At 37.3% G+C, this 19978-nt stretch overlaps 3 protein-coding genes across 3 annotated transcripts; 1 reads left to right on the top strand and 2 right to left on the bottom strand.

Moving 5' to 3' along the window:
- Positions 1–117: 117 nt before the first annotated feature.
- Positions 118–5763, bottom strand: LOC110760898 (serine/threonine-protein kinase PBL34-like). Its single transcript, XM_021963250.2, has 6 exons — positions 4805–5763; positions 3111–3448; positions 2859–2994; positions 1822–1958; positions 1619–1742; positions 118–964 (listed from the first exon to the last, which is right to left on the bottom strand). The coding sequence occupies exons 1-6, from the start codon at positions 4986–4988 to the stop codon at positions 447–449; spliced, it is 1437 nt and encodes a 478-aa protein (XP_021818942.1). The 5' UTR covers positions 4989–5763; the 3' UTR covers positions 118–446.
- A 4555-nt stretch (positions 5764–10318) lies between these two features.
- Positions 10319–12435, bottom strand: LOC110760873 (homeobox-leucine zipper protein ATHB-20). Its single transcript, XM_021963220.2, has 3 exons — positions 12058–12435; positions 11518–11924; positions 10319–10970 (listed from the first exon to the last, which is right to left on the bottom strand). Exons 1-3 carry the CDS (start codon positions 12176–12178, stop codon positions 10578–10580), a joined length of 921 nt encoding a protein of 306 aa, XP_021818912.1. The 5' UTR covers positions 12179–12435; the 3' UTR covers positions 10319–10577.
- Positions 12436–17663: 5228 nt separating this feature from the next.
- On the top strand, positions 17664–19962 carry LOC110760894 (Glutaredoxin family protein). Its single transcript, XM_021963247.2, has one exon. The coding sequence runs from the start codon at positions 18278–18280 to the stop codon at positions 19637–19639; it is 1362 nt and encodes a 453-aa protein (XP_021818939.1). The 5' UTR covers positions 17664–18277; the 3' UTR covers positions 19640–19962.
- The last annotated feature ends 16 nt before the right edge of the window (positions 19963–19978 follow it).

Below are 19978 nucleotides of genomic sequence, written 5' to 3'. Positions count from 1 at the left end.
GAGTGGTATGCTATCGAAAGTTTTTCCCCACAAACTCGTCCTATTGACATGCCAAAACACGGAAAAAAAAAAGGAAAAAGAAAGAAAGATATAAATAGTTGATAAAACAAAGTAACAAGACAAACATATAAAACCATTTTGACCTCCGCATACAAGCAGCAGCTACAAGGTTCTTTCCTTTGACTAATTAAAAACACAATTTGATGGAAAGGTGCATAATATTCCGTTGCTAATTTTCTATGCTCAATATATATATATATATTCCTCCCAGCCGCACAAGTTAAGCTTGATGGCAAAATTCTATAATCTCTAAGAAGACCGCAATGGCCTTGGGCTCAATGCTACCACTGAGGTTTTTTTTTTTTTTTTTTCCCAATCTCTCCTATCCCTTAAAATATAAGGCCTGATAAAATTAAACAAAATGGAAATCTAACAGAAGCTCAATCTTACGATTGAGCGATAGGTTTGGGTGATCGGTGAGGATGGTTAAGGTGATATGGTGAGGCATGCGGACCATTTGGCATGGACCGGCTTCTAGTTGGTTGTCCATTCCTTGAAACCCCAGCCTGCCCTCTAATGCCATTTCGAGAATTTGGATTGGAGCCAGGCCGCTCTACTTGCAAGGCTTGGAAGTAAGATGAGGAAGATGCCATATCCTTGAGGGTGGGTAGAGGCTTCAGCACTTCAACAACTTCACTCATCAGAGGTCTAGCCTTGGGATCACGACTAAGACAACGGGCAGCCAACTGAAGTGCCTTCTGGGCACCTTTGATCGAGAAGCGGCCTTCAAGTCGAGGATCTACTAGTCGATAGAATCTTCGTCTATCTCCAAGGTGCGGGCGTGCCCACTCAACCAAGTTAACCTCTCCATTGGGTCGGTTTTTGTCCATTGATCTTCGACCAACCAGCATTTCGAGCAAAACCACCCCGAAGCTGTATACATCACTTTTCGAAGTAAGATGTCCTGATAGAAGATAACTCACGTTATACTTGGATGAGTTACAAAAATCCCTTGAAGCATAATTTAAGACTTCAATACAAACTTAATACATATAATATCGTGTGAAGTTGACAACCAAATGAGACCTGGAGGAATGTAACTTTATGCTAAGGTTAAAATACATAATACGGATGCGAGTATATTTAACATGGGAGGCTCTCCTATCTTGAACATTAAAGTAAATCAGAAAATAACCATAGCTGCAATAAGCAAAAATCTAGCAGCTGGAAGCAGTCATATTTATTGTAGCATGCATATGGTAGTAAAGTTATTATTTCCCTCGTCATTCTTCATTGTCAGGCAGAGTTCATTGTCTATAAAACAGGTATCTAATAAAGTTGATGGGTGCAGTTACTAGAAGAGTCAGGCAGTCGGGCACAGAATGGTGAGGGCAAAGGTGAAGGTGGAGGGTAGACTAAGAAAAAGTTACCAGGATGACATAATCATATCTTAAGTTTAAGACTGCCTATATACTTTGTACCTATGAAAAAGTGCCAGATTTATCAGGTTTGGGTTCAAGGAATTCCATATGAAAGCAACAGAGAGTAATAACAAGATGCAGTAAAACTGTTGACAGTAAGGCAAAAAAATATGATACATACAGTTTATGATACCAACCTGTCATAACATACTCAGGGGCTGCATAACCATAAGTGCCCATCACTCGGGTGGAGACATGAGTTTTATCTCCCTCTGGAGCATCTTTAGCGAGGCCGAAATCAGAAAGCTTGGCATTGTAATCCTGGACGAGTAAATTATTGATTAGAAAAATAGGTATCAGGGCAAAATGAAGACATTTGAACCTGAAGTTAGTAACGCACCGCATCCAACAATATATTAGATGTTTTAAAATCTCGATAAATCACTGGCCTTTCAGCTTCCTCGTGAAGAAAGGCAAGACCCTTTGCAGCACCCAGAGCTATTTTCATTCGGATAGACCAAGGAAGCGGCAAGGACCCTGATATGGGCAACAAAATTATTACTGAAGCATAATAGAATCATCAACTAGAAAATCATCTAGTACGGGCAGCACCACAGATTCTCGCACACATCCAACTTTCTTTGTTTGGTTTTTGTTTTGTTTTTCTAGGAAACATCTCATGGCATTTTGTCCAGTTGTGGAACCCAGGCATTGAAGGAGACAAACAGGCTTACTACCTCACCACATTTAATGGTGGCACACATCCAACTTTAGGAAGTATTAACCCCTATCTTTATTTACTAATTAAATCAAAATAGATGGTCATACAACCTCCAAACTTAAATTTAAGATTGTTTTATCACTTTTTGCATACAAATAGCATCTAAAACATAAAAACTTTCCTTTCCTACGGGAAGCACTTTTGGAGAACGTTATAATAAGCAAAATAACATTTAGGACACATGCTAAATGCGTATCCACACTTAAACGCTAATACTAATAGGAAACTTAGTCACCAAAAAATACAACCACCGTTATTCTTACAGCCTTCATCATCATATTAAAAGCTGTCCTAGGCTAAATTCAGCAGGAGTCAAAATAGTTCAAATATCATTTGCAAGCATTACAGGTGAACATAATTCTTCAGGCCAAAAGAAAATATATGGCTTATTACCAGAAGAAAGAAAAGGAGAGCATGAAGAGGAGGAGCAGTATATAACATAAAGTGCACTGACCGATAAGAAAGTTTAAACAAAAACAAAAGAAACAGAAAACAATTCCAATGCTTGAGAAGTAACTACAGTAGGACTTTAAATAGTTACCTCCACTTTCTTAGAGTAAACTCAGATTTCATGGTACCTCCAAAAATATGTATGACTAAAATAAAATGCCAGAAGGAAGACCAAATGCAATAGCCATATAGTTTTGAGTACATACTTCTAAAGAGGTGATTCTCCAAGCTTCCCCGAGGCATAAACTCATACACAAGTAATCTTTGATCATCCTCAATGCAATAGCCATATAATTTGACTAAATTAGGATGAAGTAGGTCACCAAGATAAATAACTTCAGCCTGCCACAAGGAAAAGACAAAAGATTATCCTTCACTCATGGAAGTGAAGAAACAAATACCCATAGTCCTAATCAGTGGTAATGGGAAGAAAAAAAACTGATAATGACGCGCCATACCAGCCATTCTTTATGACCTTGAAGTCCATCATGGTTCAGAGTCTTTACCGCAACCGCAAGCCCAGTTCCAGGTTTTACTGGAGCAGTTCCATTTTCGTCGATCCAGCCTTTGAAGACACAACCAAATCCACCCTCGCCCAAAAGATTCACAGGTCTAAAATTCTTTGTCACTGACTTAAGCTCATCAAAGGTGAATTTTCGAAGCTGAGAAGCAACTTTCAGCTCCTCAGCTGCCTTGGGAGTGGACAGGGTGCTTTCTGTGTTGCTAGTGGTTGAAGACAAAGCAACTGGAGCAGCTGGCTGGTCTTTGATGGAGTCATTTGTACATTTACTTTCCACTGGTTCACAAACGATACCACATTAAATCATCAGATACAATTTAAGAAAACCAGCTTAGCACTATAAAGAGAAGTGACATATCCTAAATGTGGCACGACTGGGAATTACAAATAATTCTCTTCCCATATGATGAACATCAGGATATATATCTACATATTTATAAAGCATTGATATGGTATTTAATGCAGCAAAATTCGTTGACGGATAATGGTCTGCCAATGTGAGTATCTTGTTAAATGTTTTCCTTGTCTAATCCTTATTTCTCATTATGGGGAGCATACTTTGTGTATATACTGAAATTTTGTGCAGATTAACATCTAGAAGATTGTAAAAAAATTTAAACTGCTATTTGAATAAGTAGGTGACCCATGATGAGAGCACTCTCTGCTAAAGAAAAGCATGCTAATCACTTTACAGAACACAGGTAACACAGGCTCCCACCTATGTTACTTTTATGAAAGAGTTTTGCTTCAGTCAGTTGCCCATGTGCACGTGGAGAACAATTGAGACTAACATTTTCCGTTACTAAATATGCATACAGAAACACATCTCATCACATAAGATGCATTAATTGTCAAAACAGCTCTTAATGAATCCTCCACAAAAACTGGAATCGTAATCATTTCATATAGCACATAGCTAAACTAACACGTGCAAAGCATTTATCGAAAATGACAAAAGGGAACTAGCTGTGTATCCATACTATAGGGAGCATCCAGCAAACATGAGTCAAAGAATAAACTAGCTGTTTTCATATAGTGCATGGTCAAACAAACACGTGCAAAGCATCTATCCAAAACCACTAGCTCTGTATCCTTATTTTGGGAAGCATTCAGCAAACACGAATCAAAGTCGATGCTAAAAGTCAAAATTCAGCATGCTGGAAATATCTATGCAAGTTGTGATATTCTTTGCAATTCTAATTTAAAATGTGAAGAACACCTCATGGTTGAACTTTTGAAAGTTCCTGGCCATTCTTGATTAAGTAAGAAATGAAAAAACTAGCAACTAATGGGACCTTATCACTGGATAAAACCAAGACCCAGAAACAGTGCAAAAACAGATATGATCACAGGATAACAGATTTATATGACCACAGTATTAAATGAAGAACAAAATGAGGATTGATGAGCTAAATATGCATAAGATGACATGCTTTCCAACCAATGAATGAATCAAATTTTTCTATAAACATCTATACGCATGGCGCTCCGACATGCTATATAATAATCACACCATGGCATTGCCAAGGAATCAATCAAAATCCAATCCACAAATAAGACCATAAAAATTGAGAAAGGGTATTAGGAAAACATAGAGAAATGAAACAAAACTTTAAGGAAAATAAATTATACCATCTTGTGTGCTAGTTCCACTTGTAGAGCTATCCACTTTGGTCCTTGAAGACATGCATCCTCCCATGAGCCTAAACTTCATCCAACACCCTGTCATTTCATCTTCATCATCTTTCTTTTTCTTTCCCTTTGATTTTCCCACATTCCAAGCTCCAGCATTAAGAGCATCAGGGCCTAATCCCATGTTCTCCAAACCCTAAATTAAACCCCTCATATGTGAAAGATATGCAATTTCACCAAAAACCAATCTTTCAACCCCCTTTGATACAGAGTCACCAAGTGAACAAAATGCAGATGACACAAATAACACAGAAAAACAACCCCAGAGAAGAAAAACTGTCCAAATGATCAAAATTCTAGAAAACGCATTAGACCCTTTTCAGATATGAGAACCTTCAATTCAAAATTACCCAAAACCACCAAAACCAAGTTGAGAGATCGAGTATATATGCGTTAAATCACTCCAATGGATAAGATAAGACCCACATAAGAAAACAGACATGCAAGCCAAAAGGACGACCACCTAGCTAAAACAGAGAAGAATGTCGCACTCAGAACAATGAAAACCCAGTAACCTAATCTCAGAGGGCAACGAGTTCAAAGAGGAAGAAACACATTTTGCACTCGAAAATCATCAGGTCGTTTCCAGCTAACCAAACACACATTCACTGGCACAGACAGACATGGAGACAGACAAAGACAAGTACAGAATCGCGTCAAGGTTAAGCTACCAGAAACCTTAGAACAATGTGGTTTAGTGTGTGTGTGTGTGTGTGAGAGGGAGAGAGAGGAGCAAACGTGCGTTAAGCATGGAAAGGAGTGAAGGACAAGGGTGAGGAATAAGGAGGATGTTTTGAGGCCTTAAGAGAGAGAAAGGGAAAGTGTAAAACAACAGGCAGTGAGCCAAAAACGTTCCTTGATTTCCATACAGGCTTCCCCACTTGTCACTCTTCTACGTTACTGGCTAATCTTCATCTGCCACATCTCTTAAATAACCAGTCCTCTAATTCTTTTTCTGAAACGAAAAAAACAATATATTTTTGGATTTTTTTTTTAAACTATAAGTGGTGCTCATGCAGATGCCCAACATGTCGTTTGATTACATGATTTTAGTTTCATTAGGACTTAATTTTGTCTTGTTATCATTGCTAACTAATGTGATGGATAGAGAGGGATTGTCTTTCTTTTTTTCTTATTATTTTATTTATGAACTTATTGCTTTTTCTTTTTGTGGTTTGGTTTTATGTTGTTAACTTTCTGCTCTTCTTTTTTATTTGCTGTTGAGGACCTTTTTTGCTTTCCTGTCGGGTTGTTTAACTTTTGTTCTTGATTTTGTCAAGCGAGACCAAATGCCACGACGACCAAATTTCAGCGCCACGCGCGCACCACAGATAGATAGATTTCGGCTTATCCTGCATTTATTTTTATTTTATTTATGAGAACTATTTACAACAAGCAAAGCCCAACACTTTCCTTTTCTTATTAGTTTTATATGGCCCAGATTTTAATTGGGCTGTCTCTAAAAGGTCCAAACGTGTTTCATTAATTTGAAAACAATAACGCTTAAATACCAAATTAGTATAGTAGATGATATTGTAATGTTTTCAATAATTTTATATATAAAAAAATCAGTTAATTCCCTCCAAAAAAAAAAATAGTTGGGTTTCATCAATGATTTGGTATCTTATTAGTTTAATGCCATTAAATAGTGCCAATTTCATAACTACTCATTAATTTCCCTTTCTTCTACTCAAGATCTGGGCTACACTTTTCTTAGGGCCCTTCTCCATGGGAGGATTTAGCCGGAAAAAGTTATAATGAGGAGTTTGAAGTGAGGAAGCTATTTGAGGAGGTCAACTTCATCATCAACAAATGTAAAGAAATCATGGGACTTAAACATTTTAAATATTTTAATGATGGAATTGGCCTCATCAAATAGTCTTTCACTTTAAACTCCTTATTGTAGCCTCTCCCGGATCTAACCACACCATGTTGGAGTTCGTTTGTTATTTTTGGGCTTTGCCCCATTTTACCTAGCTACTATAAGTTTTAAAAAGACTATTACAATGAGGATCCTCTGCGAATTCTTAAACCATACAAATCAATCTTTCTTTCTTATTTTTTAAATACAATCAATAGTCTAAACTACAATGGTTTGTTTGATAGGGAAGACTAGACTAGACTAGCAAAATGCCTACATTTCATGTGCATTCAAGGCATAATATGGATATTGTTGTCTAACTTTGAGGATGAAGGGGGACTATTTATAAGAGGTAGACTAAAACTTATCCCCCCTAATCCGCTTGAAAATTGTGGAATTAAGAGGGATATGTTTTAGTCATCAACCTCTTGTGAATAGTCCTCCTTAATCCTCCAAGTTAGACAACAATATTCATATTATGTCTTGAATGTACATGAAATGTAGGCATATTTTGCTAGTCTATTCTAGTCCTTCCTAACAAACGAGGCCTTGGGGAGGAGGGTTTCTTACACACACATTAGAGCATTTCCAGCAGTCAAACCCTTGCCATGGCAAGGGGGGGCTAGGGCTGACACTATTCATGTGAATAGTGGCTGCCCTTGCCTTTTTTAGCTATGTGTGTTTCCAGCAGTCAAACCCTTGCCATGGCAACTACTATTCATTTTTTTGTTTTTTTCACAACTTTTTTTACTTAAAAAATTATTTTGGATAATATTTTCGGGTAATATTTTTGGGTTCCTACGTGTCAATACTATTCATATCAGATAAGATTTTCGGTATTTTTTTAAAAGTGAAGAGTATTTGTTGGTATTTATAGAAAATAAATTCAGTATTTTTTTGGAATTTTTAAAACATTTTTTCAATTTTTTATTGCACAAAAAATCGTCGCCGTTGGATTGCTGGAAAAAATCGAATCGGAGAGCCCAGCAGCAGCCACGTGGCAGAGAGTACTGTGCGCGGCACTGTAGCGGTAATGTAGCGCTGACGTCATCAATGACGTCAGCTTGCCCGAGTTTTGGACCTGGGGCTAGACTTGCCCTCGGGCCAACCCAGTTCGCTGGGTCCCACTGCTTGCCTGGGCTGGGTTTTGTTGCTGGAAATAGGTTTTTGGGCTTCCCCACCCACCCCAGCCCTCCCCTTGCCCTCCCTGCTGAAAATGCTCTTACCATGATGTCATGGGGGTTTGAACTTGAGACAACTGGCTTGCAAGTGTTGGCTACAAATCAATCTTTAATCTAAGCATAATACAACTAGAAAAATTAGAAACCCAAATATAAGGATGATCATAAAATGTCTAAGATTGACTAAACTATAGCTACCATATTGGATTCTCTGTATGTTGACTAGAAACGAATTGGAATTGAGTGAAAATGCCAATACCTTGAACAGTGGTTCGAAGTCGCAATTTGAATATCTTTGTTGAGTATTTTAATGAGAATTTGTGGATCTCCTTCAATCTCAATCCTCCAGAAACATGCTCTTGCAGAAAAAAAAAAAAAAAAAACTATATTATATATGAGCTCGACTAAGGAGATGATGAGCAAACAACATGCATGCAACTGCTCCTGCAAGCAGCGCGGTGTTCAAGGCAATTGGTGCAATTCCAAAATCATCAATCATCGCCTGCTATATTATATGTGTTTGCTCAAAACCCGTCAGCAAGCTCATGATTTATGATGATTTCATGAATCATAAACAATTTTGAGACACATGGAGATCCAAAATGACAAATCATATCCGATAAGTTCCCTGCATGCTGCAGAATCTCTGCTCAATTTCATCCTCAAATTATTATAAGTCTCTCTTTTGTGTATGCTCAAATTTTGTGCAGATTAATTACAAGTCTTGCTTTCGTGCTAGTTTAAGCCGCAAGGGAGAGATTACGATAACTGAAGGGTTCGATTCCTTATATAACAGTAAGAAGAAGGAAAAAAATAAAATTTGATGATGAGGGTGTGGAATTAAGATGTAGGGTGTCTCGCAGCTGAATTTGAAACATGTGACGAAACAGGATTCTTATGGTCTAAACTGAGGGAGACAAAAGCCTACAGATTCACATGGACTGTGTACAATTGGGCCTCTTGTACTAGATATATATAATATAACTCACTCCGTAAGAAGGCAGGCTGGGGTTAATGCAGTCGAACGCTCTGCGCTTTGGAAAGCAAAGCAAAGCATATATGCCTGAAAGGTTGTTGTACGAAAGTCCCGAGGGTTTTTTGATGAAATTTAACTATTATTACAGCAGGTAACATATATTATTATTATTTATATAGTTTGGCTAATCAGTGGTTGACTGTTGTAACTTTTATTTGATTAATTAATTTGATATGATCAATTCGGTCTCCTGAACACCAACCTGTGGCCATTCAAATTCCTATCAAATTCTGTTAAAGCAAATGATGCATTAGATCATGACAGTACTTCTATGGTGTATAACTTAAAATATATATATATATATATATATAGTAAAGTGGCTCATTGTAGTTACCATTTCTCTCACTTGTAGTATCGCTTAAGTTAAATACGTAGCATAACATATATTGGGTGACGTGATCATTGGACTTGACACATGAATATGAATAGTTTGCTCTAATACCAATTGATTGTGGATGGAGAGATAACTCAATATCATTTAAATTATTAATATATTTTAATTTCCCGACATGAGACAATACTCTCAATATTTCATTTAAATATTTATTTTGAAAAATTGTTCTAATCTAGATGTGGTCAATTAATTAGTAATGTTACTCCCAAATGCTTGTTTTGTTCATATGATAAAGAATTGAATGTTGCTCTGCTATGTTTCTTGTTTTCTACACAGATATGCACAGAGAGAGAGAGAGAGAGAGAGAGAGAGAGAGAGAGATGGTGTGTTTGAAGTTGAATGATAATAGGATATGGTGGCAGTAGATCACATGGATATATATGCTACAGAGAGAGTACACAGTTAGATACTTTCGATTGTCAGAGGGAAATTTACAAACGTCACCTTCAAAAGCTGAAATATATATTTACAGTGACCATTTCCTAACCCCCTCCACTACTTAATTTGTTTTCTTCTTCTCCCATCTCTCTGGCTTCTTTCTACTTGGAATGTGTGCTCAGAATCTACCTCAACCCTCTTCTTTTTTTTCCCTTCTTAACCTCCCACAGAGATTTTGCTCACAGTTTCCTTTAAGGCTTTAATCTTCATCACCTCTCTCTGCTACATGAAGTCAGCTTTTTTTCTCATCACTGCAACTGACTTCACAGAGCAATTCCATATATAGAAATTGTTTTATATTACTACATCATGATTCCAAAGCAACAACAACAGTTTTTTTATTTTTTTTTAAAATGAAAATTTGCAGGGAGAGAATCCTTTTGATCTTATTTCATATGTCCCATATGCTGCATGCCAGAGCTGGAAATCCACTCACTTAGCACATGTACATGTATATCTTAATTTAAATTAAATCTTTTAGCACTACTCTTAATATGATCCAACCCAGCAAACTAATATAATTAGCACATAATCCACTAAAGTATGGGATATAGAAACTTGAAAGTGTATTATTCAGAGGCAATCAATTCCCCTTACTGGTTTTCAGCCCAACTGATGAAATTGATGAAGCATAAATATTGAACTCTGTACATCAATCAAAATCTACAGCCAAAACTTGAAAATTAATAATTAAAACTCATAGGAAAATTTCCTAATTGTTTACTTGATTACTTGTCTGATCATTGAGCCTTGGCAGAACTGGATAATGGGTGCTTGAGAATAACCTGAAGCGGTTGGTTCAATTAATTAAAATGGTGCTGCTCAGGCCATGGCCAATAGCCTTGCTGCTGCTCTTGATCAATTCCATTGAACATGCTGCACAAGTTTTCATCTTGAATCATTTGATCAACTTTGAGGCACTGAAGATCTGATCTTGATGAGCCTTGGAGGAGTTGGGTTATGCTTGTAGGCCTGAGGGAGGATTGGAAGAGGTTTTTTCCATTTATCTGCTGGGAATTAGATGGTGAGCTGTTGGTTGTTGCTGGTGTTCTTGAAATGTCTAGGTTGAGATGATGATGATGATGATGATCTGAACTGTTCTCACTTCCATTGCTCCAAGAACCCTGATCAGTTTCTTTCTTGAGATTATTATTAAGCCCAGCATCATTTGAATCCTTGCTTTTCATAGCCACTAACTGCAGCATTAGTTTGAACCCAAGCAATCAAGATTAAGTATGAAATTATGATATTAAAAACTGATGATGATCACTCTCAGATGCAAGTTCTTCCGTTTCCAACCAATTAATGAAAAACAAAAATGGGACTTTCTGAATATCAAACATATAAACATTAAAAAATTGCAAGCAGGTAAGCAACTAACTAAGATTAATTAAAATACTTTTGTTCATCAGATGCGCATCTGACAGACTGACTGACACTGATTAAGAGAAATTAGGGAATATTACAATGACTTTTGGTAGTAATTATATATTTATGTGCATTGGATCAAGAGCTCCGGGAGCCACTGGAATTAAGATGTCCTAGTAATCATAATGCACCATAATCCATGCTGATGCTATGGATATTGTTTATAATACCTAGTTAATTAATTAAATTTTGAAAAATTAATTAACATTCTAGCTACTTCAAACTGATCTTGTGTAAATCCCAGGAGAACCAAGAGGGAGGAAGGAAGGAAGAAGAAAACCAATCTGCAGTGGAAGGAACTGTATGAAAACTTACCTCAGCCTGAAGCTTGTTATTGTGAGCCTGAAGAACATCATTGTCAGCCTTAAGTGCATCAAACTTTTTCTTCAAGACATCATAGTCTTTCTCCAATTGCTTGGTCTTCCACCTGGCCCTCCTGTTCTGAAACCATATGGCAATCTGTCTAGGCTGCAGACCAAGAGCCTTGGCCAGTTGCATTTTTCTCTCAGGCTCAAGCTTGTTCCCCATCTCAAAGCTCTTCTCAAGAGTCTTAACCTGCTCAAGATTCAGCCTTTTCTTCTTCTCACCAATCTGGGATCCATCATCAGACAAATAATCCTCTCCTCCTCCATGCAGTCCTACTTCTTCATGATGATGGCACTTATTGTTCTCAACACCTGAAAATGACAGTGATCTCTTCATCATAAAAGGCACTCCACCGCCTGCAAGACCCCACACCAAACCACACAAATAATTAATTACACAAATAAAAAGAACCCATGATTTGCTTCCAAAGTATATGAAAATAAAAATGAAAAAGAGAGAGAAAGAGAGAGAGGGAGAGAGAAGAGAGACCATGGAAGTGCTGAGGTGGGCAAGAGGGAAGGTTGTTGAGGGAGGAGGAATTAGCAAGGTGGAGGTCTGGATCTTCATGGGTTTGGAACATGAAACTATGACAAGGTGGGAAGGCCATCATGTCAATGGTATGAATTCATGCAGCAAAAGAATGATGTGCTTGCTTCCTAATAGGCTAATAGGTACTCTCTGCTTTTTGACACAAATTTTATAAGGGAAGGGCTTTAGATTATGTTCTGGCTCTCACTCTCATGGTGACAGGGCTTTCAGAAGGACAAGGGGATGGGTGAGATGGATGCACAGACTGAAAGACAGCGATTTTTAGGTGAGAGAGAGAGAGAGAGAGAGAGAGATCCCTATCCTAGGATGGGTCCACGAAAGCTCTCCCTCTAATATTATACACAAGCTCCTCTCTCTCTCTCTCTCTCAATATACTAAGAAAGAAAATCATCAGCTGGGGTTAATTATTTTTAAAAACGCCCAGAAAACAATGCCACAGACCAAAAGAGAATAATAAAAAATAATTGAAAAGAAATTAATTAACTGGAATTATTGTAAAGCAAAGAGATTAATTAATGGGAAGATTATTAGTGGAAAAACAGGGCAACATGAAATGAAAACCTACATGAAAAATCAAATACTTCCCTCCCACATGCATCGAAAGATCACATCATGTGTGACGAGGAAACTAGGCAACATGAAAACGCAGAATCCAAGGAGAGAAATAGTGGAAAACACAAATAGCTAACATTCATCTTCTTCGTGGACCTTGCATTATCAAATTAATTAATTAAAATTAATTTCGGGGTTCTGGCATTTGCTGTAGAATTTTGGTTATTTTGGTATCAAAGTTATGTAATATTATATATGAGCTGTTCTTGTGTCACCTCGGGATTTGAAACATAGTTACTATAACAATTCATTTTAGCATGGTATATTTGTATAAAAGCCAACAAGTTTTAACCTCAAATGGATACATGGTAGATATTTTAGTAATAAATAAGTAGAGGCAGTGGATAAATAAATAGGCTCATATGCTTTGCCTATAAGAAACACTAATCTGCCTAGGGTAATTATCTTAATTTGTAGACCTATTAAATTATGAGATTCCATGTTGGTTGAAATTAGGGCATCTCTCCCACTCCTTAGCCCCCTCATCCTCAAGTTTGAAAGCTTAGCATATAGGCCTTCAAAAGGGCAATGGATGGGATTTGTATGTGTCATTTAAGACCTACAACTACAAGTTTGAGAGTATGTATCTATATTAAAGGAGAGATGAATCGAAACTAAGACCTTAGGTGTATGTGTAAATACTCTTAACCACTTAAGTTATAAATATCGTCTTTTTTGTTTTTCAGGGAGGGGAGAAAGTGGGGGATAAATAATTAAATAGGCAATTGGGGTGGGTTTTGTGGGGCCAAGAAAGTGGAGCCTACAGATGTACAGCATTGGGCTGGCCTACAACAAAGCTCCTCTTACAATCACATGCCTTTATTTGAAGTTTAGAGGGTACCCCCCCTTGGGAGTAGGGTGGATCCATGTTATTCCTTTGTTGCTCACTTCAAAAATAAATTAAAGAAAGTGGCTCTGAATCTTCCCCACATGGCCTCCTGTTTCCATGTGCCCTGCTTCAACTTCCCTTCCTCTCTTCTCTTCTTTCGTTGTGATGGGGATTCTTCAACCATCATGTTGTTTAGTTTAATGCTGCAAATATGTTAACTTGTGGTGCTTCTTCTATTCTCCAACCCATGAAATATTAATTTATTGCTCATGTTTGTATACACTATACTCTCTCTCTCTCTCTCTCTCTCTCTCTCTCTCTCTCTCTCTCTCAATTGTTCACTACTGGTTCTGGATTACACAAACGTATTAATCATATCATTGAGTCTGATGGGACCCTTCCATCCAATGTCACAAAAAGGAGAAAAGAAAAAAAAAAGACTTGATCAGTTGGCATCACAACAAGGGTATCCAAGTGAATTCAACCTAAACAGATGGGGGTATCCCTAGATGGGAAAGAAAAATAGACATATTTGAAAGCTTATTCTGATTTTGCATCCACTAATTAAAACCAACATGAGAGAGAGAGAGAGAGAGAGAACCAGTATAACAACACAACTTGGAAAAATACGGAAAAAGTAGATTATTCTATTTTCTTTAAAAGAAAATTGATAATTAATGCACAGGACCAGAATTGGATTTGACTGCATGTATAGGAAGATTTTGAGATTCCATAAGAGGCTGAATCTTCTGGTTTCCATGGGGGTCAAGAAAAATTTCAGGTACATCATCTTCACAAAACAATGTGCAAAGAATTAAAATGTAATTCTATTACAAAAGAAAATTAAGATGAAACCAATTCCATTCCACTAGAGAAGGCCAAACATATTTTAGTCCATCTAAATATGCTTTTATAAACAAAAGATTCAGGGGCTTAGTCAAGTTGATTAGAGCCGATATACTCCCCACTCTGCACTCGAGTTCGAATTCCCCTCCACGTAATCTAGATTACATTAAAGTAGAATATCACATTTATATATAAAATAAAATAAAATCAAAAGATTCAGAGCGGGCTAGCTAGAAGAAAAACAAATTAAAACTCAAAAATTAGAACAGGCCCAGGCCCGAGTATCAGTTTGAACATTTCTTGTTTTGGTAAAACGTTTTGGCCTCATTATAGCATTTCCTCACAAGTTTAAGCATATTTAGGAGCATTTTACATCATATATTGGGCTAGCATCAATCTAGCCTAGAATTGTAGAATTATCCCTAAAATCACCTAATTAAAAGCCCAGCTATACCAGGCTTCACGTGGGCTGGTCTAAAGCTTATCTTGATGGCCAACCAAAACTGATAACTCCCCAAAAAAAAAAAAAAAAACCCCATACCAACAGTAATATTAGAAATTTTTAAAAATACAAATGATATTTTACTTTAATATAATCTAAATTATGAGAAGAGGGACTCGAACATAGGTGCAGAGCATATCCGCTCTAGCCAACTTGGCTAAGACCAGCCAACTTGGCTAAGACCATATTTGCTTCTTTAATTTTTTTAATTATTTTGTTAAAGATAAATTGAGTTAGTCTCCCAAAAATTTATTGAGTAAACAGTTGGTTTGATTGTGATCTCAAAAATTAGATCAACTAGATAACCTCAGCCGTCCGATCTAGCTCCAAAATGTCTACCCCGAAATTAAATTTTCCCCAAAAACACATTATAAAATATTTTATTATCAGGCCTTGGTTACTAGGAGGATAGTGGAAGCCATGAACTTAAACAAGAAGCACAAGTCGGCAGACAAACATTCCATCCAAGAAGCCACTCACCCACTCCATGATTTCAAACCCACAAAACGTGGCCAAGTTCACTAATTTAATCATTATGGCTAATTAATTATGATTCTTTCTTTCGAAATGCGTTTACTATTTTAATCATTTTTTGATATTCTCGGACTTATAAATTGTTTATCCAAACTCCCCTATTTTTTTCTTCCCTCTATGTATGTTTAATGGGAGTGTCATGCACATCAATTGCGTGTTGTTGCTAGCATCAAGTAATGTTCGCCTTATTAGAAATTGTTCGTGTTTATTGAAGAACGAATACGGAATAATGTTGTTAAAAGTCTATTAATAATATGTCAGTACGTTTTTTTAATGAAAATAATATCGACACATTATTGATATTTCATTTTTAAATAAAAAACGGACGTACTTAATAGTACTAGTCATCTTACTGTTCCGGTGGGTACCAAAACCTTAGCTTTTAATTTAATTTTGAAGCATAATGAACTGCTACCTTGTTCGGTTGCAGCCATTATGAAAAGCGATTAGGTTACAAATTTATACTCGATTGGCAAAACTGGGGTGTTGGCAACTGCAAAGAAAAGTGTCCACGTGCCATCACATGGACGGTGTAATAATAAGAGCCAATCCCCATGCACTGGTCCTTGCTGTAAAATTAAAACAAATTCCCTCGCAATTGATTAAGGTGATATCATTATCATTTCTTATTCATTTATGCAATCTCGTTAGGTACCATTTGGTTCATAGAAATAATTTGAGGGGAAATTATTTCTCATTTCATTTTCTAAACGATAGGAAATGGAGATTCACTTTCTATGCTTGGCAATCTTGGAAAAGTAACCAAGAAATACCACTTTATTTTGTTTTACATGTTTGGTTTGTGTATGAATGTAAAACAAAGTTTGTTTAATTTTTCAATTATACCCATATGAAATCAAATGAAAATAGAATGTATTTAATGCTATATTGTAATTCTAAATTGTTAATGGGGACAATATGGTCATTAAAAATGTGTATATAATGTTAGCTCATTTTCCCAAACTTTCCCATGAGGAGTAAAACAAAACTCAAGAGGGGAGGAGGGCTTCACTTTCCCCATACTTTCCCATGTGCAAGGCAACGATTTCTCATGCCTGAACTTAACAAACATGGTAAAATAATTGATTTTCCATCCCTAAGCATCCTTTCCCTCAAATCAAACGAGGCTTTCGTGTTTGACGAATAAACAGAAAATACCGTTACCATTTCTTATTCACTTTCTTATTATATTCCAATATGAATATTTTGTAAAAGTTCATACATCTTTTTTTTATAATAGAAATTATGGGATTGAATTCATAATTCAGCAAAAAAAAGTCACTAGCCACAAAAGGGCAATACACACTAGTCAAGGTCAATACAAACTAACCACAAGGGCCATTACAATAATGGAGTGATCTAACATCAAAATTAAGAAAATCTTGTGCGCCTCCACTAACGATCACTAAGATCAAAGAAACTATGGCATAGACATCTCAATTAAGATTGCAAACTCAGAACAATCAAATAGATGAGAAGCTTGAAAAAAACCAAGTCATATAAATACAGATAAGACTCTCACGAAAGAGATTTGGAAAACTCTCACAAAAGAAAAGGTGAAAACTACACAGAAAACCTAAAAGAGGTAAATATAAAATATAATTAGCCAAACCATAAGAACACCACCACAAGGTAAATACTAAAATTTTAAAACTAATAATAAATCTACAGAATTCTCATTTATCTATTTATGTTTTATTTAATACAAACAATAGTCTAAAGTCTAAATTATAAAGGAAAGAGAGTGTTAAGATTCGAATTTGAGACCACTAATCTACAAGTCAAAGTGATTTTCTACGACACTATACCCCCATTGACAGAAGTTATGTTTTATTACTCTATTAAAGGGAATTGTTACATCCTTCATGTCATAGTCATCGTAATTACAAATTTACAAGAACACATGGGACCACAATTCCTCCGCTTAAATCACACTCTCCACCTAAGTCTAGCAGCGAATGTTGCTACCCTTGTCCGACTTCAGTCTTCTAGAGCCATTCAAGCAATAAATCCCGCTATTTGATTATCCATTTCATTTTCCAAACTTTTTTATTATTAATAATTAATTTACTTTTTCTTAATTCTATTTAGTTTTCTATAAAAAAAAACTATTTCGTTGACGTTACATTTTGTAATATATACATATATTATTGGTTTTTTCTGGTAATTTTTTTTAATTATTTACCAAGTAAAAGACGTATATATTGACACATTCTTTTTGGGAAGGTGGGTTCTTGCTTCCACGACCCCGTTGCAGTTTTTTCATTCTAGAGACACAGAGAGTGGGAAATAAAGAAATGGTCTTCGCCCTCGTTATTTGACTTTTTTTTATTGAAATTCTGTATTTTCTCACAACTTTATTCCCTTTTGTTATGGAATTTCGATTCGTAGGCCTCTGCCTCACGGACTGCAAATTCCAGGACCTCTGAAATCCGCTCCTTCGTCTTCTTCTCAGCCTTCCTTCCTTTGTCGTTTTTTCTCAAGGCCTTTTGCAGATTGGCTCCTTGATGGTCTCCTTGACGTCGTTGATGATAATTAATTCAAGCCAATCCCCCAACTGGGTTTGCGCAGTTTCGAGCTCTCTCTCTCATTAATGTGAGTTTCAACGCTTTTGTTTACCCCTGTCTTTGTCTCTGTCTCCCTCGTTACTAAAATAAATGCATGAACAAGAAGAAAGATTCCTAACCCAACAATTTCCCAATTCACTGGATCTTCAAACTCATCAAAACAACCAAGAATGTTCTTTTAATCCGTTTCCCAAATCCGATATCAAAGTACCCTTTTGATTGTTTGATCCAATTCTCTTTGTTTGAATCAAATTGGTGGGTTTTGGGGTGATGGGTTGCGCAAGCTCGAAGCAAAAGTCACGATGCCGGCACTGCCAGAACCCCTATTCTCCAGTTTCCCGAAGCTACTCAATGCACGTCCACCACCCACCTCAAACCAAAGGCGACAGCTACCATGTTGTTGCACTCACCTCCTCCACCTTGGGCTCTCTCAAGCCCGATCCCTCCCTTCAAAGCAACCACCACCTCGAGGCCAACAGATTTGCTAATGGCAATGATCACATCGACAAGGAGAACATTATTGGTAACGGTCACAAAACTGATGAACATGGAAAGGAAAATGTGCAGGACAACAAAAAGGAATTTTCAATGGGACTAATCGAAGCGAAGACATGGTCTAATATGATCGATCAGAAAATCCCAAAAATTGTACCCAGGACCCCAATCAGGACACCCCCGGGCGAGCCCGAGACGATCAATACTTGGGAGCTAATGGAAGGCCTTGAAGACATAAGCCCTTTCAGGTCACCAGCTCATCACCTCCGGAGCTTCTCTTTTGATGTTGTTAGAAGCCCAAGTCCAGTGCCCATTTCCCCTGCTGATCGCCCCAAATCAAAGCTACACGAAAACGGTACCGTGTCACCTAAGCCCATGTGGCTTCAATTGACAGAAGACGATCGTGTGGATTCCAATTCCTTGATCTCAGACTTCGATCCCGAAGTCATTTCCGCGTTCAGAAAATCGTTATCGGAGCTCAAATCCGACGACGACCCTTTTCATTTTTCACAGTTGGGTGTCCAAAAGAAGCCGGCTTTGGCCTGCAATGGCATTGTTACAGAGTACGAATGTGATGCAGTACCTTGTGGCAAGGTAAAGGACAACAAGGACAGGGACAGGGTTGTATTGTACTTCACGAGCCTCCGAGGTGTAAGGAAGACGTACGAGGACTGTTGCCATGTGAGGGTGATATTGAAGGGCGTAGGGGTCCGAGTCGATGAGCGAGACGTTTCGATGCATTCGGGGTTTAAGGAGGAGCTGAAGGAGCTTTTGAAAGATGGGTTCAGTGGGGTTGCCCTGCCCAGAGTGTTTCTGGGAAACAAGTACATTGGTGGAGCTGATGAAATTCGGCAATTGCACGAAGATGGGAAGCTCGAGAAGTTGCTTGAATCTTATGAAAAATTGGATGGTGGCGGTGCTGGAGGTGGTGGAGTTTGTGATGCTTGTGGGGATATAAGGTTTGTGCCATGTGAAACATGCTCAGGGAGCTGTAAAATATATTATGAAGATGCTGATCGTGACGAAGAAGATGAAGAAGAAGAGGAGGAAGAAGCAGAGGAGGGTGAGTCGGGGTTCCAACGGTGCCCAGATTGTAATGAAAATGGCCTAATACGTTGTCCAATATGTTGCTATTAGTTTTCTGTGGCCTAAACACAGGTACTTAGTTTTGACCATTTTTTGGTGCTTCTTTTGGGTTTCTTTCTTGGTGAGTTGTTTGTTGTACAGTATAGAGTTTTGGTACATTCCATTTCAAGAGAAGAAAAAAAAACTGCAATAGGAAACAGTGAATAATGTTTCAAGCAGGCAGAAGCAGGTCCCCTCAACCTCTATGAAGGCTGTATAATTTCCATTAGTTTTGTTTCCAAAGAAGAAAACAAATGAGAAAGCCTTGTATTGTAATACTATATATCCTCTACAAGAATTTGAAGAGCACATATGAAATGCCCTGTATTCTCAGCTATTTGTTCTTCTTTC

The sequence above is a fragment of the Prunus avium genome, chromosome 3 (genome assembly GCF_965620075.1).
Source record: "Prunus avium chromosome 3, drPruAviu1.hap1.1, whole genome shotgun sequence".
In the NCBI taxonomy this organism is placed as follows: domain Eukaryota; kingdom Viridiplantae; phylum Streptophyta; class Magnoliopsida; order Rosales; family Rosaceae; genus Prunus; species Prunus avium.
The sequence above is the reverse complement of the archived record's forward strand: the minus strand, read 5'-3'. Positions and strand labels throughout refer to the sequence as shown.